Consider the following 19,841-nt stretch of genomic DNA (forward strand, 5'->3'; position numbering starts at 1 on the left):
CCCTTTTTATTATTTTTTAAAAATCTATTTCTTTATTGACTTCAGAGAAGGAGGGGAAACATCAATGATGAGAATCATTGATTGGCAGCCTCCTGCACGCCCCCTACTGGGGATTGAGCCCACAACCCGGGCATATGCCCTTGGTCAGACTTGAACCTGGGACCCTTCAGTCGGAAAGCTGGCGCTCTGTCCGCTGAACCAAGCTGGCAAGGGCAGTGGCCCCTTTTTAATTCACAAAAAAGCGAGTTCAGGACAAGGAACAGATTAACACACCTTGACTGTCTGCTCCTCATCAGCCTCTCGGTTTGCAGTCAGCAAGAGGGTTGGCATGGTTACCGTCTTCACTCGGGGACTGTGGCCCCGGCCGGCCTCAGCGCTCTAGCTTAGGAGGGAGGACCAAGTGTGTCTGTTAGCAAGCCGGCCCGTCTGGTCTGACCCTAACGCATCACTCGCACTGCCTGCCATCTCTCCTCCGTCGCCGAGTCCCACACGAGCCACTCCACACACGTGTCCGTGTAGGCTCCGGGTTTCTTGGGCACAGCGTGTCCTTTATCGCCTGAGTACAGCGAAGTGCTTCAGGGGAAGGAAACCAGAGGAGCGCCTGCCAGGCTGGCCAGCTCCCTGAGCGAGTCCCGGTCCCGACTGGATATCTCGTGCCGGGTCTGCTAGTGTTTGCGGATCAGGATGTCCCAGCTCTCTTTCCAGCGAAGGGCCTGGAGGTCGCTGGGTGACAGTGACGTGTCCCCGTAGGTCAGGGGGCGCAGCACGTTGAACACGTAGCAGGCGGCGGAGTACCACGCCACCACCAGGGCGCCGAACAGGCTCCTGTGGAGCTGGGACCTGTGGGCGCCAGAGCAGAGCGCAGACATGAGGGGCTGGCTCTGCCCACGGGCCGCTGGCACATAGCCTGTAACCTGGTGGTCCCCGACCTGGCCTCTTCCCCCGCCACCCGGCCCGTCACCCCTCCCAGCCTGCTGGCGCCCAGCGTGACCCTCACTGGCCTGTCTCTCAGGTTTCCAACCTCTGCTCCTCCCGAACACCAACCCCTGTGTACCACGGCCTCTGAGGCCTCCAGGCTCCCGGCCCGGGCGGCTCAGGCTACACAGCTCCTGGTCTACTTCCTCTGCGCCCTGCAATCCGCCGACAACCCCCCACTGGGGGTTCCCGTTGCTCGCCTTCCCCCTGGTCTTCTCGACCACAGGCCTACTTCCTGTCTCCCACCCCAAAGCTGTGCATCCCCCAGACAGCGCAGGCCTGTCCTCCGACCCAGGCCTCAGCCCCCCCTCATTGTGAAGGCCGCACAGGAGCCCCTGCCCTCAGGCGCTCCAGGCCCAGACCTGCACAGGTGCTCACTGATGTGCTGCAGGACCACGGGCAGCAGCAGGATCTGGAAGGTGAGTGCGGGCAGGTAGTGGTACAGGAAGAGCGTCTTCTCCATCAGGAAGAACGGGAGGTAGTTCACCGCCCAGCCGCCGGCACACAGCGCCCCAGCCAGCACCCAGCGCAGCCAGGAATCTGGGGAGGAGGTGCAGGTCAGCGCTGAGCCGACTGGGCTCCCTGTCCCTAAGTCACCTGCAGGCTCGGCTCTCCGCTCCTTCCCCTGCCCCATTGCTGCAGGAAGAACAGGCTGGTCCTCACTGTCCCTCCTCTGAGAAATACCAGCCCTTGGGGGAGGCCCCGCCTCTGCTGCTAGTGACGGGTCAGCCTAGGAGGAGGAGAAACGGGAGCGGCGCACGCACCCTCGGGGAGCTCACAGACACGCCTCCGGCGGCGGAGCAGGTACCAGCAGAAGAGCAGGGCGTACAGTGCAGTGGCGAGGCCGGCGGAAGCCCAGATCACCACGTTCCCCAGCAGGTGGATCTGAGCCTGAGGACGGAGATGCCATCAGCGGCCTCCACAGGAAGCCCCAGACCGAGGGCACAGGCCTGTTCCTGAGAGGCCCTTTCTAGGACTTTCTAGTACACGGCGAGTTTCCCTACAACCAGGAGAGGCGGGACTGCTCCCAGAGGGCCTCCCACCGCGCAACGCAGAGCCCAGGTACTTCTGTGGGCCGCTCGGCCGCGAGCATCGGTAGCTCATGTCACCCCAGGAGCGAGGGCTGAGCAGGCTGTGCGATGCAGCCACAACAGGGGCCTGAGGCAGCTCTGCCCACTCAGCGCAGGGGCCGCACGGACAGCAGGAAGGCGGGTGCGCCCAGAGCAGAAGGCCCTCCTCCCACCCAGCAGCGCCCTCACCCTCGGCTCTGCGAGGCCAGCCCAGCAGCAGCAGACCGTGCGGGAAGCAGGGGGTAAGGCCGCAGTGGCTCACTCACGCTGGTCCTGGGGTGCAGCCAGTAGGCGATGCTGGTGTCCAGGGTGACCCAGTCCAGCGGCGTGGAGCTGTACTTATGCTCCGAGTCGTCACTCCGCACCGTCAGCATTCTCCACTGCAACAGCCCGAGGCCTGTCAGGCAGCCGACACCGCATGGGGCCGCCTCCAGTTCACCTGGAACGCGCCACCCCAGGGGCTCCAGCCATCTTATCTAAGGGCACATCCAGACCAGGGGCCCGTGTTTCTGGTCTCCGTTGTACTGACTGGGGCTGGCATCATGGCATGCTGGGTGGCTGGGTGGCGGGAGGGACACGCTCCTTTCCCACCGTGTCAGGTCCCAGGTAACTCACTGGGGGAGGGAGGACTCCACAGCCCCGCTCCTGCCTCCCGCTCCCCACCTGCAGCTCCGAGAATCTGGCCATGAAGCTCAGGTTCCTGCTGATATCCGCGTGGGTGGGTGAGTGCAGCTCCAGCTCCCTCTCCTTCTGCTCCTGGCCTGGGGACACACCGGCCAAAAGAACAGGAGCCGCTAAGGGCAGGGAGCTGGGCACAGGGTGGGCTCGGCGCCAGCGGCTTCCCTGCCTTTCAAACCCCATGGCAACCGGCGGCATCCCCTTCTGCTCCCCCGAAAAACCAGCCACAAGTGAGGGTCTTTGGGCCGGGAAGGCTGGGCTCACACTGCCTGTGGACTGCCAGGAGACGCCCGTGTTTGCAGCCTCAGCGGCAGCGTGGGAACTGGGCCGCTCCCTGCCCCGGGGTCGGCACTCACTCCAGCCGTAGCGGTGCTCCTCCACGGTCCACACGGTGCTCTCATGGGAGCCCCGAGACAGCTTCTCCCCCACCATCTCGAGCTGCCGGAAGCCCCAGTCGGGGAGGTGGGCCCCGCTCAGCTGGAAGGTGGACAAGAGGGTGAGGGTGAGCCAGGCCCAGCTGGAGGCTCCATGAGGTCCTCAGGCCAAGGCTTAGTCTGAGGCCTCGGAAAGGCCCACCTTCCGGAAATGGCACCCACTGGGCACCACTGTCCGGGGAGGGCAGGCTCGGCCGAGGCCGCGGATTTGTGGGCCGAGGTGCAGGCTGGGGCAGCACGCCCTCACCTTCAGGACGGCGGACGTGTTCACGTGCACGAGGCGCACCTCTGACAGGATGGTCTTCCAGATCTCAGCGTCCGACTCGCGGTTCACAATGTCCTGGGAGAGCAGATCCGTTACGTTCCCTCAGGCTCCCTTCACGGGAAGGCGAGGCCAGTCCCACACCCTGAAACTAATGGCTGATCCGGGGGACCAGGGGGCGATCCCGGGGGCAGCGGGCTGATCTGGGGGCACAGTGCCTCTGGCGGCAGCAGCTCAGCCTCAGGCAGAGACCAAAGACAGTCCTGCCCTGCACTCTGGGATGCCTGCCCACCACAGGGCTCAGAGATCGGCCCAAATGCCAAGGTGGGGCGATGGAGGTTAGAGACCGGCCCTGTCTCTGTCCCCGGGACTCCTGACATCGAGTGGGAGACAGCTAACACCTGAGGAGCAGTCGGCCATGCAGCCTCTCGAGGGCGCCGTGAGGTGGCGTAGGGGCCGCACTGTGGCCAGCCTGCCTCCCCTCCTCCGTGTGGGGCCGATGGGGCCACCAGCAGGGACTGAGGGAGGAGACCTCAGCAACAAGCCAGCAGCGGGAGGGTGTGGGACCCTTGGGGCAGCTCCCGATGTCAGGACCAGGCACAAACAACTCCCATGAGGCGGAAGGCCAGGGGAGAGGCCGGCGAAGCAGGCGAGCGGGGAGGAGAGGGGCTGCTGGGCACAGAATGGAACCAGCCCCGCAGCCCCGCCATGCTGAGGGCCACCAGCCACACCCATCGCCCGGACGTGCAGCTCACACCACTGAGCATGTGGCCGAGTGGGAGCTGCCGCCACAGGAGCCTCATGGAGGCGGCCCGGCGCCATTACTCAGCTCACACCCTTGCACTCAGACAGCCAACGTCCGGGACACCAGGACGTTCCCCGCCATCTTTCCTAGGACACCACCCGCAGCTCTGCAGACCGAGACTCGTCCTATAGAGGGCCACGCTGCCCTGGTCGCTCGGAGGAAGGCGGCCACTCTCCCACATGCCCTGGGAGGGAGCAGCCCCAGGACTCCCCGAGGGCAGGCATCTGTCAGGCCAGGGCGGACCGAGGCTCCTGGTTGACTGAGGTGCTGGAGCCTCGACTCCGGGTTCAGCGACCAGGTCTTGAAGCTGACTAAGTGACGGAGTCGGAGGCACCTCCTCCTGGCAGAACCATGTGGGCCACAGAGGCCGGCAGCGAGCATTTACAACTGCCTGTCAACCATGCTCTGACACCAGCGCCAGACCCAGGGTCCTCCCTGTGAAGACGCCCACGGCCTGAGGGCTGTCACTCCCCGAGACCCTGACCCTGAACCAGGCTGGACGGCGGTTTCCCACGTCCTGTTAGAGTGTGCGTGTGCCGCGGCGGACTCACCAGCCTCCAGAGGCTCTGGGCGGGCATGGAGATGTTGTAGTCGATGTAGCAGGACACCTCCTGCGCGTGGGGGTTCAGGGGGGCTGCCACGTCGTGCCTGCAACACCCAACAGTGCTCACGGGAATGCCTCAGCTCAGTTTCTTAAAGGGGAAAAGCTGCTTTTCAGAAACAGAACCAGCTCAGCCTAAGGGACCGTGATCCCGCAGCTGCTGTGACCCAAGGATGTGGTGATCACGTTGACGGGAAAGTACGGCGAGGTGCCTGGAGACGCTGGATGGTGGTGTGGCAAGGGGCGGCCCAGCACCGAAATACAGGGGCTGCTCAGAAGTTGAGTTAGGTCAGGGCTGAAAGCCAATGTGTCCCAACCCTCCTGACCCCACCGAACCCCAGTTCCAGTCCTGCTGGGCTCACTGACACATCGGGGACACCACGATGACATGCACCCTGAGCGCGTGAGCCTGGCTGCTCTCCCCTCACCTGGCTGCCCCAAAGCCACCTCCCTCCCTCTGCTCCCTGTGCCGCCCCTGGGGTCCCCTCCGCAGGGGGCACAGGGGAGCACAGCGGGCACCTGGCAGAAGGAGGCAGACGGCTGGACTCACGTGTTGAGGCGGCGGCTGGTCATGCCGTGCACCAGCTGCACCACGTCCCCGTGCCGCACGGGCCTTGGTGGGCTGCTCACCTCCAGCTGGTGCCTGCAAGACAGGAGGGCTCTGGTGCTCCCGGCGGGACAATGCGGGATGTGCAGCCACCCAGCCAGCTTGTCCCTGGTACGAGGTGAGTTCGTCAAACAGCCATGTTCCTGAGCTCGTTTCTGAACCTACGGCACTTTCCTAGCTTCCAGCCCTGCAGGTGGTCGAGGTGCCTCCGGAGGAACTGGCTGCCAAGGGTCAAGTCCGGAGGAGCCAGCTGGGCAAGACTGTTACAGGCTGTGGGCAGACAGCGATGCAAAGCCCACGCAGGAGGCCGCCCTGCTCTAGCCACGCAGGGCAGTGAGTGGATGAGGGCAGGAGGAGCAGGGGCAGGTGCGTGGGTGAGGATGGGCAGGAGGAGGGGGAGCAGTGAGTGGGTGAGGGCGGGCAGGAGGGGAGCAGTGAGTGGGTGAGGGCGGGCAGGAGGAGGGGGAGCAGGTGAGTGGGTGAGGGCGGGCAGGAGGAGGGGGAGCAGTGAGTGGGTGAGGGCGGGCAGGAGGGGGGGTAGGTGAGTGGGTGAGGGCGGGCAGGAGGGGAGCAGGTGAGTGGGTGAGGGCGGGCAGGAGGGGGGGTAGGTGAGTGGGTGAGGGCGGGCAGGAGGGGAGCAGTGAGTGGGTGAGGATGGGCAGGAGGAGGGGGAGCAGTGAGTGGGTGAGGGCGGGCAGGAGGGGAGCAGTGAGTGGGTGAGGATGGGCAGGAGGAGGGGGAGCAGTGAGTGGGTGAGGGCGGGCAGGAGGGGAGCAGTGAGTGGGTGAGGGCGGGCAGGAGGAGGGGGAGCAGGTGAGTGGGTGAGGGAGGGCAGGAGGAGGGGGAGCAGTGAGTGGGTGAGGGAGGGCAGGAGGGGGGGTAGGTGAGTGGGTGAGGGCGGGCAGGAGGGGAGCAGGTGAGTGGGTGAGGGCGGGCAGGAGGGGAGCAGGTGAGTGGGTGAGGATGGGCAGGAGGAGGGGGAGCAGGTGAGTGGGTGAGGATGGGCAGGAGGAGGGGGAGCAGTGAGTGGGTGAGGGCGGGCAGGAGGAGGGGGAGCAGTGAGTGGGTGAGGGAGGGCAGGAGGGGGGGTAGGTGAGTGGGTGAGGGCGGGCAGGAGGAGGGGGAGCAGGTGAGTGGGTGAGGATGGGCAGGAGGAGGGGGAGCAGTGAGTGGGTGAGGGCGGGCAGGAGGAGGGGAGCAGGTGAGTGGGTGAGGGCGGGCAGGAGGGGAGCAGGTGAGTGGGTGAGGGCGGGCAGGAGGAGGGGGAGCAGTGAGTGGGTGAGGGCAGGCAGGAGGAGGGGGAGCAGGCGAGTGGGTGAGGGCAGGCAGGAGGAGGGGGAGCAGTGAGTGGGTGAGGGTGGGCAGGAGGAGCGGAGCAGATGATGGGGCCCTGCTGGCCACCGTGCGGTCAGGCTGGAGGCCGGGACCTGTACGCACCTCCCGGGGTCCTTGACGATCCACCAGTTGTTGACGTCCTTGAAGGGGTAACAGGTCACCTGCTGCTGGTGGGAGCTGCCCCGGCCGTCCTCGTAGCTGCACGGGAGGGTCAACAGAGACGGGGTCTGCAGCGGGCTGGCAGCGGGGAGGGCCCATCGGCCTCTCCCCAGGGCTCCCAACTACCCAGCCTGGGGGAATAAGGATAAAACAGAGTTTAAATCTAAGAGGGGCCGCAACACGGGACCCTACACGGCATGAACGGCGGGCAGAACGCGACCTGTGGGGTCACGAGGCTGCCACGCGGCATGCGGGCCCTCTGCCCAGCGAGCCCTCACAGGTTCACACGCAGAAGCACCCAGACTGACAGTCAGACCCAAGAGCTCAATCCCCTCCTCACATAATGTGGAAGCGAAAGAAATACAACAAACATCTTGCAACGTCCAGTCCAGGGCGCCTTCCTCACCTCAGCGGGTAGGTGCTCGGGTGCGAGTGGAGCCAGCAGGGCACGGGCTTGCCCGAGGCGCTCTTCAGGGTGACCTGCGAGCCGAAGGCCACCTCCAGGGGCTGGCCCTGCGTGATCCGAGCCAGCCCCCCCTACAGAGGCCAAAAGGAGCAAGTAAGACCGATCCCCCTGACAGCCCTCGCCCACCTGGGAGCACTCGGGGTGCTGGCAGTTCTAACTACAGAAGACACGGCTGTGGTGTTACACTGGTCAGAACCACGGACTGCGTGCCGCCTCGGGTGGCACTCACTAAGTGTCCACACGCTCCCCGAGTTTGACCCTGCCTTGGAGACAGGTTGGTGTCCGCTTACAGGTAAGGAAGCAGCTTCCCGGCATTTCCCAACAGGTCAGTGTGACTCCTAAGCCCCTCCACTGGCACATTCACTGTTCCTGCAGAGTGCGTGTGCACGAGGCCAAGCTGGTCTGTCCTCTGAGGCCTATGCGCCCGCCGGAGCCTGTGGGGCCTCAGAGGGTCTCGGGGCCACACTGCGGTCACCCCGAGGAGAGCTACCCCGCCACTCCCGTCTGCACCCTCGGGACACAGCCCGTGCGAAGGCCGAGGCGCAGGCCTCCCTTCTCGCCCTGGCTCTCCCCGATGCTCCCGACAGTGTCTGTGTCAGAACCCGAGCCCACGGCCTCTCACCTCCAGGCTGGCCTGGAACGCACTGGACATGATCTGGTCGTGGGGCCCCGAGCGGCAGAGCAGCGTCAGGTGGACGTAGAAGAACAGCAGGTACGTCACGGCCGGGATGACCAGCAGCGCCACCGCGCGGGCCACCACGTGGCCCAGCACACAGACCTGGGCACACAGGGCACCACTCGCACGCAGGCTCCAACGCCTGCGCCCTCCTGACCCTGTCCACCAACACCCGCCAACCCCGCGCCCCGCGGCAGGCCCCCTACGTGTGACAGAGCCCGGTCTCCGATCAGCTGCCAGGTGTGGACGGTGGCCACTGAGAGCACCAGCAGGTAAGTGAACACGCCCATGTACTTGATGCTGAGGAGACCGACGGGGGCACGTTACAATGAGACGGAGCGAGGAGGGCCCGGGCGCTGCCTCAGACCCGGCCTACTCACCCGACGGCGCAGGAGCAGGCCACTCCGGTCAGCATCAGCCACAGCCACCAGCTGGGGGAGAAGGGCCTGTGGGCGAGCGGAGGCAGAGCTGCAAACGGGTCTCCCAGACCCCTAGGGTGGCTACTGGACCGAGCTTCAGAGATACGGAAAACGGACCCCCTTCTCCCCACCATCGGCCCCGCGAGCTCTCTTTTTGGCCGGAACGTTTCTCGGTTAGCTTAAGTTACAGGAAAACGAGGAGGCAATTCTGAAGCCACGGACGGAGGGCCGGGTCGGGGGCTGCAGCCAGACAGCCAGGGCACCCGGAACGAACAGGCTCAGCCCCTCTGGGCGGACAGACGCCCAGCCTCTTCTTTCCCGCTCATGAGCAGCGGCCCCGGCGCACCTGTGCTGGGTGTTGGAGAACTTCAGGTAGGACAGCACGGCCAGCAGATTGAAGAAGATGAGCAGCGACTCCAAGAGCATGAGCCTGGCCTGCGTGACCAGCGCGTTCTCTGCAGGGAGGGGGGGCGTTGGAAGGAGGCCACGGCATGAAGGTGAGACACCCACAAAGCAAACCTCCCAGCAGCTCAGGGCGGGACGGCGGACGCTCAGGCGGACGCTCAGCATCGGCGAGTTTCCACAGCCCTTGGGGGGCCACACCCCCTGAGGCCGTGTCACCGAGCTTCTCTGAGCCTTCTTTCTCGTTTGCAGAAGAGACACCAGCTCTATGGGCACCGTGTGTGCTACGGCCTGATGTGGGCAAAGGACCTCCATTTTTTCTATTGGAAGGTCTGACTTTACATGTGCGTTCATTTCCTATTTGGAGACCTGGCTGAAAGGCCGTGGTGAGGATTACCCACTCACCTCTGCCACCGCCTTGGGTGGGGCCTGGAGCTGGTGGGACGAGGCAGGCCACCAGGGAGTGGCTGAGGTGGTGCAGGTGGAAGTGTCCACTGTTACCCGGGCACCTCTCTGGACAGCCCTAGTTCATACGGCCCCACCTCCACAACGTGGAGTCTGCCACCACCTCCACAGCCCCAGCCTGAGAGCAGGGCGACCCCAGAGTCAAATGTGGAGCCTGAGCCTCCTTCCGTCCTCTGAGCAGAAGCTGCTGAGGGGGCAGGTCCACTAAGCTCCGAGCTCCTGGGCCACACTGAAGCATAGCCAAGGCCCCCGGGGCTCCTCCGGCACCAGCCAAAGCCGGCGAGGCCCAGTCTTACCGATGAGCATCAGCAGGGCGGCTCCCATGGCGGCACAGTGAGAAAAGCGGAGCTCCCACAGGATCTGGTAGGCCATTGGCACCGACAGAGCGCCCGCGAGGGCCGGCAGCAGGCGCAGGGACCACACGGGCACGTTGCTGCTATATTCTGGAAGGCAGCCAAGCGGAGCTGAGTGTACCAGAGCCTGGGGGACCTCGCCGGGGTTTCGGGGCCACAGTGTTTGCAAACGGGGTTCACATTCAGACTCCAGCACGAACACTCACAACACTGGGGACTCATGGGAACTGACGTGTGAGCAGCCTTTGAGATGTGCTCGATACAGTCAACGTCACACAGGAATGAGACTAAGGATCTGAAATTAGTTCGTGCTTTACCTATTATACATTTACCCCACCTAACTCCTAAGGCCGTGGTTGGCAAACTGTGGCTCGTGAGCCACATGTGGCTCTTTGGCCCCTTGAGTGTGGCTCTTCCACAAATACCACGGCCTGAGCGAGTCTATTCTGAAGAAGTGGCATTAAGAGAAGTTTAAGTTTAAAAAATGTGGCTCTCAAAAGAAATTTTAATCATTGTACTGTTGACTAATGAGTTTGCCGACCACGGTCCTAAGGCATTGTGGCAACACACACGACTTATACATCCAAAAGAAAAATAGAGTAATCATGGTAACTAAACACTAAGATATTTACTAGATTTTTTGAAAGTCTGTCACGTGTACCCAAACAACTGATCACACCCTGGACTCCCATTAATAAACCACAGTTGTTCATTCCTATGAAGGCCACTAGCTCCCCATTCTAATTTGTCAAATTAGCAAGGGCAGTGAAAATGAGCACGTACCTGCTCCAATCCTGTTCCACAGGAAGTTGCCGTCGAATCCTCCCAAATAACCTGTAACAGGATGGATCAGTAACGATCCGTTCAGCAGTATTTCCGGACTACCAAACAGTGGCAGCCAATAGCAAACAATAGTAAACAAATAATAAGACAGGTCTTCTGCCCTCAAGAAAGTTCACGTGTAACTTTTAAAAATATATATATATTTTTTATTGATTTCAGAAAGAAAGGGAGGAGGAGCAAGAGATAGAACACCAGTGATGACTCACTGATCAGCTGCCTCCTGCACACCCCCAACTGGGGATTAAGCCCGCAACCCGGGCATGTGCCCTGACTGGGAATCGAACTGTGACCTCCTGGTTCACAGGTCGGTGCTCAACCACTGAGCCATGCTGGCCGGACTCTCCTATAACTCTGAAAGGATTCCTACCTCCCAAGGCCAGCAGCATGTGGCCAAAGGGCGGTCCACTGCCATCCAAAAAGAAGACCCGCTTCATGTAGAAAGAGAGGTACTGCCCATAATATACTTCATCGAACCTGAAAAACAAAGCCACACTGTACTCCGCTGTCAGCCTGAGCTGCAGCAAGGACCAGAATAAACCTACACCTGTTTCCACACGGCTCAGGAGCGATCAGCAAGGCCAGGTCTCCGCCCCAGCCACGACGGGACTCCAGGCAGGAAGGCACGTGTACAACAGCTTCCCCCGAGACACCGGTTCTGTTCCTCTCCCTCACTTTGGATTTAGGGGTGTGCCGTTAACCAGCCCCCGAAAGGCCCCTCGGACCCGAGGCTGACCCTGTGCCCACCAGCTCCACGTAGGAACCAACTGTGACACAATGCTCTCAGGTGAAGACACAAGGGATCGCCGTCCATTTTCTGAGGTGTGATGATGCTACTGTGGTGTTGAGTTTTATTAGAATCTGGATCTTTAAGAGACACAAGTCCACTGAATTACTTATGAATAAAATACGTATATGACTTGCTTCCAAAAATCCACCGCAGGGAGGGGGTGGCTATCCTATATAATAAAAGGCTAATGTGCACATTGTCCCCTCCACCTGGAGCTCAACCAGGGGGCGGGGCCGCTGGCCAGCCTGCCCGATTGGCCGATGGGGGTGGGCCCACCGGCCCCCACCCACCAGTGAGTTGATAACTGTTGAAGCTGGGTAATGAATACAGGGGTGAGGGGGTCATTATATTATACTATTTCCCGCATATTTGTATATGTTTCATGCTTCCCATAATGAAAAGTTAAACAAAGAAGAAAACAGGTATTAGACAACAAATAGCCCTTCAACAATGAGAGAGACCGTTTTCCATTGTAACAGAGAGCACCTCTGAGGTCAATGAGGACTCACTTCCATATGCCTCAGCCTTCCGCCCGCCCACCACCAACCTCCAGGTCTCAACCCGTCACCCGAGGCGAGTGCGCTCTGCGGGGTGTCCTGGGGACAAGCCAGCCTCGCCTCTAACTTCCCCAACCCCAGCCCCAAGGAGCCCCGTGTCCCCGGTCCCGCTCGCTGCGGAAGAGACACTTGCTGTCCCGGACCACACAGCTCGCTTACACCACGGCGCGGGGGTAGGCGAGGCGCCACAGCCGGCTCAGCAGCCCCGCGGCGGTCAGAGCCACGACGTTCAGGTTGACATCCGCGGTCACCACGATGGGGCGCTGCAAAAACCCCAACATCTTGTGGACACGAGGACCGGGAGGAGTCCCTGGAAGAGACCTGAGGAGAAAACGGGTGACACCCAGGCCGGCCCGGAGGCTGACTGGACCTCGGGTGCGCCAGGGAGCACCGCCTGTGGAGGCACCCGCCGTCCCCCCGGGGGAGTGCAGGAACCTCAAGACTGAAGACTCATTCACGCAACACCTGCCAGGCATTGGGGGGCGAGGACGCTGTGAATGAACGTGGCGGCTTCCCCGCCCTCCTCACTGGGCACTGGGGCCGGTGACCGCCCCCTCAGAACCGCGGAGCCTCCTCGGCCACACGCACCTTCTCCCCTCCCCTCCCCTCCCCTCCCCTCCCCTCCCCTCCGCGCGCGAAACCAGCCCGGGCGCCCCGTTCTCACCGGGGCTCCGCCCTCCCCGGACCTCCACTCCTCGAAGGTACGTCAGCCCCGGGCGCAGGCGGCATAGTCCCGGCCACCATTCACCTCAAGCTTCCCCTCCCGCGGGTCCCCTTCTTTCCCGGGCGCCCCAGCCCCCTGTTCGGACGGCACCGCCCCCGGGCCCAGCTCCCGCCACCTGACTGGGCTCTGGTCCCGGGGCCGCACACGGACTCACCGTCCCTCCGGCCGCCGCGCCTGGGGCCCGCCGGGGGCGGGACCGTGAGGGGCTCCCGAGGCGCACGCGCGGGGCGGGGCGGGGCGGGGCGGGGCGGGGCCGCTCGGCGCTCAGCACCGCCCACCGCCCGGTTGGACGCGTGCGCACTGGGCGAGGTCTGGGGGGCGGGGTGCGCGTGCGCACTGAGCGGGCGCCGCGGGGGCTGCAGGGGCCGGGGCTGCGCGGGGGAGGCCGCCTCCCGCAGCACGTTTGTGCTTCACAGGATTCTCCCGAAGTCCTTTCGCTCGGCGGCGCGGACCCGCCGTGTCCTCATGTCCCTCTTCCTGTGCACGTTCACCCGGACAGACGGCTGCAGCCATACTGCGTTGTCGCTGCTTCTAAGACTGAACCCCACGCTGGCCACCCCGCCCTCAGGCTCCGAAGGCACCTGCCCGGGGCAGGGTTTCCTCGCAGACACGTTAAACTTCCCTGGAGCAGACTGTAATTGTCTACATTCTTTGAACCCACAACACCCCCTAAGGTAGGTCCTGTGGAGCCCACGTTCTAGCTAAGGAAACTGACAAACGAGGTCAACGGAGGTCACACCTGGGAGATGGCAGACCCGAGAACTGCCGCCTGACCCAGCTACACGAGGTGCAGCGCAGCGCTCCTTCCAGCAAAGGGAAGGCAGGCCCAGCAGCAGAGCAGACGGCTCTGACCACCCCCCTCCGGGTACGAGGGGAGGTGGGCGGGTGAGGGCAGGCAGGCGCCATGCACACCCCGCCACCATCATGCGGACTGCTACTGCTGACCCGCTTGGACAGTGCACCTCCCCCGCAAGTTGCAGTCTCTTCTCCCCATGTTGCTTTAAGGAATGCCAGTCAATCCCTCATTAACATGCACCCTCAAAGGAAAACCACAGAAAACCCAGGGACACAGCAGAGAAAGCATGTCCAGCTTCAGGGTGTTACTTTTTTTTTTAACTTTTTTTTTATTTAAATAAGGAGAGTTCTTTCATATGGAAAGAGTTAGTACAATCACATATTTGAAAGGAGAAACAATAGGTACTGGACTGGAGGGAAAGGGCAAGGGGTGAGTGCCACCACGGCCTGGTGAGCCCATGATTCCATTTCCCATCCGGCAAAAGCTTCCCCCAAATAATGTATGAACAAGCTGCACACCACGCCTTTAGCCATCGTCTGCCCTTTCAAATATCTGGTCTATATGAGAAGACAAAGAGAGGAAAAGCCAAAAAAAAAAGGGGGGGGGGGACGGACACAAAAACCCTCTCAAGAATAAAACCCCAAACCCTTTTCACTATGCGAGGCGAGAGGTCCGAAGCTTGCAGCCCAGTGTCCCCTGCGAGGCTTTGTAACATGCTGAGGACAGGGCCCTGGGACACTGCCACCATCCTGGAGGCCACCCAATGGGGCAGGGGGAAAAGGGGGACGACTGAACGGCAGGTCGGATGGTCCGAGTGGAAAGCTTGGTGGGGGACAAACTGACCCCAACGCCGAGCGTTCCTGTCCTGGGTGGTCTCATGCCTGCGAACCGCAGGGGCCGGCTTTCTGAAGTCTGCACGTCCCCCTCATCAGAGCACAACAAAGCACAAACACTCGAGTATCTGGGCTGTCCAAGGTCACTTCCCAACGACCGTCCTACCCAGGCTTGCTGTGCAGGTGGGGGGCCAAGTCCAGGGGAGAGGCAGCGCACAGGCAGCGCACAGCTACTTGGAGGGGAGCGGCCGGCGGGGAGGAGCTGTGCCTTTTGCCTCACGACTTCGCACATGCACGTCCCCCTCCTTGGCTCTGGACATCAGTCACAAATCTCACCCTCCGTCCCGGAGGCAGGTCCAGGAGGCAGGAGGGTAAGGGCCTCGCTGGAGCGCGGGCACCGGTGTGTAACGAGATGCTCAGTGTTCTGAGAAGTGGCTGGAATGACCCAGCTTTGAAGGTGGGCAAACTGATTTTTCTGAAACGTGTCCGTCATCCTGTTTTCCCCCTTAAGGAACCGGAGCCGGAAGTGTATAAATTCCAAGTTTGCAAGCAAGTGTGGACAAAATGGGGGGTGGGGTGGATAACGGTACAGAAACCAGACCAAACAGCTGGCAGAGAAATCTTCGGTGGGCGGACGCTGCCTCTCAGAAACACAACCCCGGATGCTGGGATTTCACTCCTGGTGCTGTGTGGGCTGCACCATCCACAGCCAGGGCAGAGCTGCCAGCATCAGAAGGGTGGCCAGCGGGCAAAGGTGCATGAGGGTGTGGACACCACCCCCATCTCAGCAGCAGAAAAGGTAAGTTTGGGTTTTCACCTGTTCCCACCAAAGGCCCCTAACACCCTGGCTGAGGCCTCTGTGGATATGCGCTCTGATGAGGGAGGTTTGAAACCAAAATAAGACCCAAAGTCCTACTTCCTGGAGCTTTGCTCTAAAACCACGTGAAAGAAGAGATTGCACCTTAAAACATCTCTGCAGTACAGACTGCATTTAATCAGACCAAGGAAGGGATGGGTGCGGCAGGCCCGGGCCTCCCCCGCCCGAGTCCGGCTGGAACTGTCTCGGTGGGAAGCGCCCGCACTGGGCACGCGCGGTGGAGAAAGCACTGAAGGTCACATGCAACTCCTGGCCTTCCTGCACGGGGGAGTCAGACGAATCTATAAATAGAGCAGTGGGACAGTTCCTTCCTTCACCTAGACTACGACAATACATATAAATAAATTCTAGTGTTTTGTTGTATTGGGGGTGGGGGCGTAGAAAATACAGGGCAGAGAAGAGGGCTGGAGAGCAGGTGACCCTTGTTTTTATTTTTCCTCAAACACAGCACTGTCACTCTGTCAGATCACCAGGGCACACCTTGAGTTCGTAACAGCATCCGGACTGTTCTGTGGAATCTCACAGCGAGCAAACCCTTTCTGCTTTAGACAAGCAGCGGACCCAGACTCAGGTGGGCAGGCTTCCCGATGTTCAGGCAGCAGTGAGCGTGTGGCTCCTGCAGGGCAGCCGGGTGCTGGAGGCAACCGGGCACTGAGGCAGTGAGGAGTGGGGGCAGGCAGCAGCTCACTTGGGGGGGAGAGCAGATGAGCACAGGGCAGGAGGGAGGACAGGACCAGAGGAAAGGTTCAGGAGATGAGTGGAGAAGCCAGGAGAGTGAGGTCTGAGGATGGAGACGGGGGTGCGCAAAGCTACCACGTGAGCAGTAAAGCATCGTCCGAGGAAGTGGCCCTCCAGGCGCGAGATGGGAGCTCTGAAGGCGGCTGTCCCGGCCTTAAAGCAGCCATCACAGCACGAGCCATTCCAGCAGCCCGAGAGCCCTCTTTCCCTACACGGAACAGAGCTGAGACGCAGCCTGAGCAGCCAGCACACACCTGCAGGTCACAGGGTGGCACCTGCCCACCTTCTGCTCTGCTGAGCCAGGCTCCCTGGGACCATGGCTGCCCCCTCTGTGTAGGTGCTGCTCAGTGTGCAAAAGCCACAAGTTCCCCCTCAGGTGACAGGGTCTGGGGTGATTTCAGCTCAGCATAAAATGGCTCCTGTGAGCCTTTGGCTGGAGGCAGCTCTGCAGACTTGGGTGGCTGCCCAGGCTCTCAGAACCACCGTCAGCCCTGCACACAGCCTCCCCTTGGACCTGTCCGCGCTGGAAAGGCTGACCTCACTGCTCAGTTCAGGCGCCTTGTCCCCCACCTGGGCTGTCTGCTAGGCGAGGAGCAGCAGGGAGCCCTGCCGGCCCCGCCCAGCGGTGTCAGGGGGGGAAGAGGCCGGGAAGAAGGCGCAGGAGAGGAGGCTTCTGGAAAGGGAGTATGAGTGAACAGCAGCCCTGGGTGCTGGGGCCCTAAAGCAGACATGGGAGTTGGGGGGGTGGGGGTGGGGAGCTGTGGTGCTGCCTGCTCGCACGGCAGGCAAACCTGGAACACACCAGTGACTGTGTCTCCGTGCTTCACCTCAGGGCCAACGGCCAGAACATCCACTGGCTTTAGGCTCCAGGACAGAAACCCTCACGTAAAACCCAGCTCACTGGGCTGCCCGGGGCCTCCTGGGGCGCAGCCAGAGGCCCTGTGTGGCCTCAGAGGCTAACCAATGGAGGCAGCGGAGTCTTGCAGTGACGTCTCACACTGAACAGGAGGGGGCGCCACCACTGGACAAGGGATCAGGGCGGGCTGGCGAAGACCATAGGAAAGCTCAGCTACAGAGACATCGCTTGTGTCTTGTTTCCTTTCTCGGTAAAACCTTGGCTGCTTCAGCTGCTTTTTAAAACATGAAGCTTCAAAGGAAGGACCTGCTGCCACACAACCGTGCGGGGCGGGAGGGGGGAGCACTGAGCCCGCAGAGGAGCTGCCCGAGGGGCTGCCCCGCCGCCCTCACTGCGCGCGGCTGGATCCTCATGGCCGCGGCCGGGCGGGCGGGAAGGAGACGGGAAGGGTTGTTTGCTGTTTCGGATGAAAGCAAGCAGGTCAACGCCACATATCCACAGTGCAAGCTGGTTAGACGTCGGAGTTGTCAGGAGCAGAGGGGGTCTGCCAGCCAGCCAGGCGGTTGGACGGCCAGGCGGTTGGATGGAGTGGGGCTCTGCCCACGGCAGCGCGGCCAGGCCAGCACCTCAGGCCTTGCTCTCCTCCACTTTCACTGCCCGAGGCTTGATGGCTCCCGTGCGCTTCATCTGGGAGGCGGCCAAGGGGGCCTCCTGCAGGGTCACGGCTCCCAGGCCGGGCTTCTCATCCACTCGTGGTTTTGCCTTTGGACAGATGAACGGGACAAAGCAGTTACACTCACACGGCAGCCACCGCCGGTTACACAGACCGCCCCCCCCCTTCCTGCTCCTGAGTCCCGGAGAAGAGCTACCCTAAGGGTCCATCCTTCGGTGGAGGACAGACTAGAAGCAGCTCTCCTAGGAAGGACACGGTGGCGCTGCTGTCCCCTCCGCAGGCGCTGAGTGCAGTGATCGGAGGCGGGAAGACGCGGGTCCCCTCCGCAGGGCCGCACATCTAAGGCCGACTGAAGAACCTCCTCCAATCAGTGCCCCACCCCGTGCCCCCAGGGACAAAGCCCCCACAGAGACCCGCCTGTCTGCAGAGGGTGGGGCCTCAGGCAGGCGTGGTCTCCCGGACCTTCGAGAGCCCATCCCCAAGACTGAGTCTGACCTCCAGGTTCACACCAGGGCCTCCCTACTCTCAGGTCAGCACTGGGAAGAGCGCCAGAGTGACCGGCCTCCATCTGCCCCACACCATGAGCGTCCGCTCAATCCAAGCACCTCCAGGAGCGGCCCCCGGGGAGCCACGCGGGGAGAAGTGAAGTGAGTGGCCAGTCCTCCGCCTCCACCAGCCAGGAGCTGCCTTACTGAGAAGCCTGTGCTGACACGTTCTCGCGAGCAGCAGAGAGCACTGCCTCTCGGCCAGGAAGTACCACGCCATCGCGGTCCCTCCCAGCCAGGACAGACGGACGGCACTCACTAGGGCTACGTGTGCACGCTCACGCACACGCCCGGCGGCTAGCGCTGACCCGCAGACCTAGCCCAGTCCCAGCACCTTCACAGCCCGAATCGCTAGGAGGCCAGTCCACCTGCCGGCGTCACCTCCGGGGACTCCGCATCCTCCCTTCTCTGCAGGAAAGGAAGGATCCAGACGCCCGTCAGGAGGAGCAATGCCTTCGCCCGCCAGAAGGACTCGGCCCCTGGCGCCATGCTCTAAGCGCTAGGGCACGCCTCTCTTTATAAGAGGAGCATGCACACGGGGCGGACAGTCCCTTCTCTTTTGGCGCTTGGAGACGGGCCTAAGCGTCGGGGCTGGAGGTCTGGAAAGCCATCTTCTACCTGGTGAGCGTAGTGTCCCTGCACAGAGCCCATGTTAACTGCTGATCCAGAGGGCTTCCCACTGGGGCTAGCAGAGCTAGGCCTGAAAAAACCAAAGGCAGGGGGTGAGAACACACGTCACCAGCGGAGGGAGTCAAGCCCGGCGCGCGGCCCTGGCTCGGGCTCACAGACCTCCCGGCAGAGGAAGACACACCGGGAGCCAAGCTCAGAGGAGAGCGGGTCAGTCCCCCTGGATCCTCCGGTGCAGTGCAGGGAGATGCACCCGGGGGCAGAGACCGAGATGGCCCCTGTGGACAGAACTGACCAGGCAGATGGACGGGCAGGAGGAGCAAGTCTCTCAGGGCTTGGAGGGTCTGGACCAACGTGACTCTGTGGCCAGATAAAAGGTCTTTAACCTAAGAATTATGCCCAGTATTTTTCTTTTCTTTTTTTAATAATGTATTTTATTGATTTTTTACAGAGAGGAAGGGAGTTTTACAGAGTTAGAAACATCGATGAGAAACATTGATCAGCTGCCTCCTGCACACCTCCTACTGGGGATGTGCCCGCAACCAAGGTACATGCCCTTGACCGGAATCGAACCCGGGACCTTTCAAGTCCGCAGTCCGACGTTCTGTTCATTGAGCCAAACCGGTTAGGGCATGCCCAGTATTTTTCTAGTCTTCCCTTTCTTTGGGTGGGGGTGAAGGTTGGTGGGATGGAGATACCAAAAGGAACCATACTGTAGACACCTTTCTACGTGTGTTCCGTTGCCCAGACAACCAGTTCCCAGAAAGGGTGATTGGATGCTAAGTGAAAAAGTGATTTCATGGTGAAAGTAGGCGAAGCGCTGTGTGCAGAGCTCACCAGGACTCTGGACCGCGGGCTGTGCCCAGGAGCAGGCTCCTTGCACACAGCACCCGCCAAGGACCGGAGCGGAGCCCGGGTGGCAGGACACCTTCAGAAGTCGTTTCCAGAAAAAGTGGGAAATGCTTCTCTATAATAACATACCAACAAAGGCCCTTAGCTCAGGATTCCGTTTTCTAAGCAGCTCCACGGAGGGCAGTGACGGCCACTCCCACACTGGGCATACGCGGCTCTGGTGAGGGAGGGTCCGTCTCCTGGGTGAGTCCAGGAAGGGTGGCAGCTGGGCGCTGCAGGGAGACCGCAGCACCTGCAACTCCAAGCCCCCGCCCTCCCTCCCTCCTCCCTCTGCACCTGGCTCTGTGCTGCTGCCCACACACAGTTTCTAACAGTGGTTGTTTTGGCCCACGTGAAAAATATGATCAGATAATAAAGCGAACTAAT

The 19,841-nt window shown here is 61.8% G+C and overlaps 2 protein-coding genes and 1 long non-coding RNA gene across 20 annotated transcripts in view; 1 reads left to right on the forward strand and 2 right to left on the reverse strand.

Moving 5' to 3' along the window:
• Positions 1–3: 3 nt before the first annotated feature.
• POMT1 (protein O-mannosyltransferase 1) lies at positions 4–12,796 on the reverse strand. Of its 3 annotated transcripts, XM_084898893.1 has the most exons (20): positions 12,773–12,796; positions 12,054–12,215; positions 10,918–11,024; positions 10,491–10,541; positions 9,651–9,797; positions 8,834–8,942; positions 8,449–8,514; positions 8,275–8,368; positions 8,015–8,170; positions 7,333–7,463; positions 6,870–6,965; positions 5,376–5,468; positions 4,776–4,872; positions 3,405–3,497; positions 3,080–3,200; positions 2,709–2,806; positions 2,312–2,425; positions 1,740–1,866; positions 1,338–1,515; positions 4–840 (listed from the first exon to the last, which is right to left on the reverse strand). In XM_084898893.1, the coding sequence occupies exons 2-20, from the start codon at positions 12,173–12,175 to the stop codon at positions 666–668; spliced, it is 2,175 nt and encodes a 724-aa protein (XP_084755019.1). In that variant the 5' UTR covers positions 12,176–12,215; positions 12,773–12,796; the 3' UTR covers positions 4–665. The 3 variants fall into 3 exon arrangements, with proteins under 3 accessions (XP_084755019.1, XP_084755017.1, XP_084755018.1); XM_084898891.1 differs by lacking the exon at positions 12,773–12,796 and having other exon boundaries at positions 12,056–12,194; XM_084898892.1 differs by lacking the exon at positions 12,773–12,796 and having other exon boundaries at positions 10,918–11,042; positions 12,056–12,155.
• LOC311630112 lies at positions 5,475–6,902 on the forward strand. Its single transcript, XR_014796323.1, has 3 exons — positions 5,475–5,765; positions 6,382–6,633; positions 6,812–6,902. It is a non-coding gene; the product is annotated as an uncharacterized lncRNA (long non-coding RNA).
• Positions 12,797–13,722: 926 nt separating the features above from the next.
• PRRC2B (proline rich coiled-coil 2B) overlaps positions 13,723–19,841 on the reverse strand; it is a 70,909-nt gene continuing 64,790 nt past the window's right edge. For 12 of the 16 annotated variants that reach the window (XM_084899779.1, XM_084899782.1, XM_084899767.1 and 9 more), the window contains exons 31-32: positions 18,555–18,636; positions 13,723–17,480 (exon numbers count right to left, since the gene is read on the reverse strand). In XM_084899779.1, the coding sequence (XP_084755905.1) occupies positions 17,346–17,480; positions 18,555–18,636 (217 nt within the window). In that variant the 3' untranslated portion in view covers positions 13,723–17,345. The remainder of the gene's footprint in view (positions 17,481–18,554; positions 18,637–19,841) is intronic. The other 4 variants (XM_084899773.1, XM_084899771.1, XM_084899770.1 and 1 more) reach the window with 1 other exon arrangement.

The sequence above is a fragment of the Pipistrellus hanaki genome, assembly GCF_964339955.1.
Source record: "Pipistrellus hanaki genome assembly, chromosome: 11".
Lineage (NCBI taxonomy): Eukaryota > Metazoa > Chordata > Mammalia > Chiroptera > Vespertilionidae > Pipistrellus > Pipistrellus hanaki.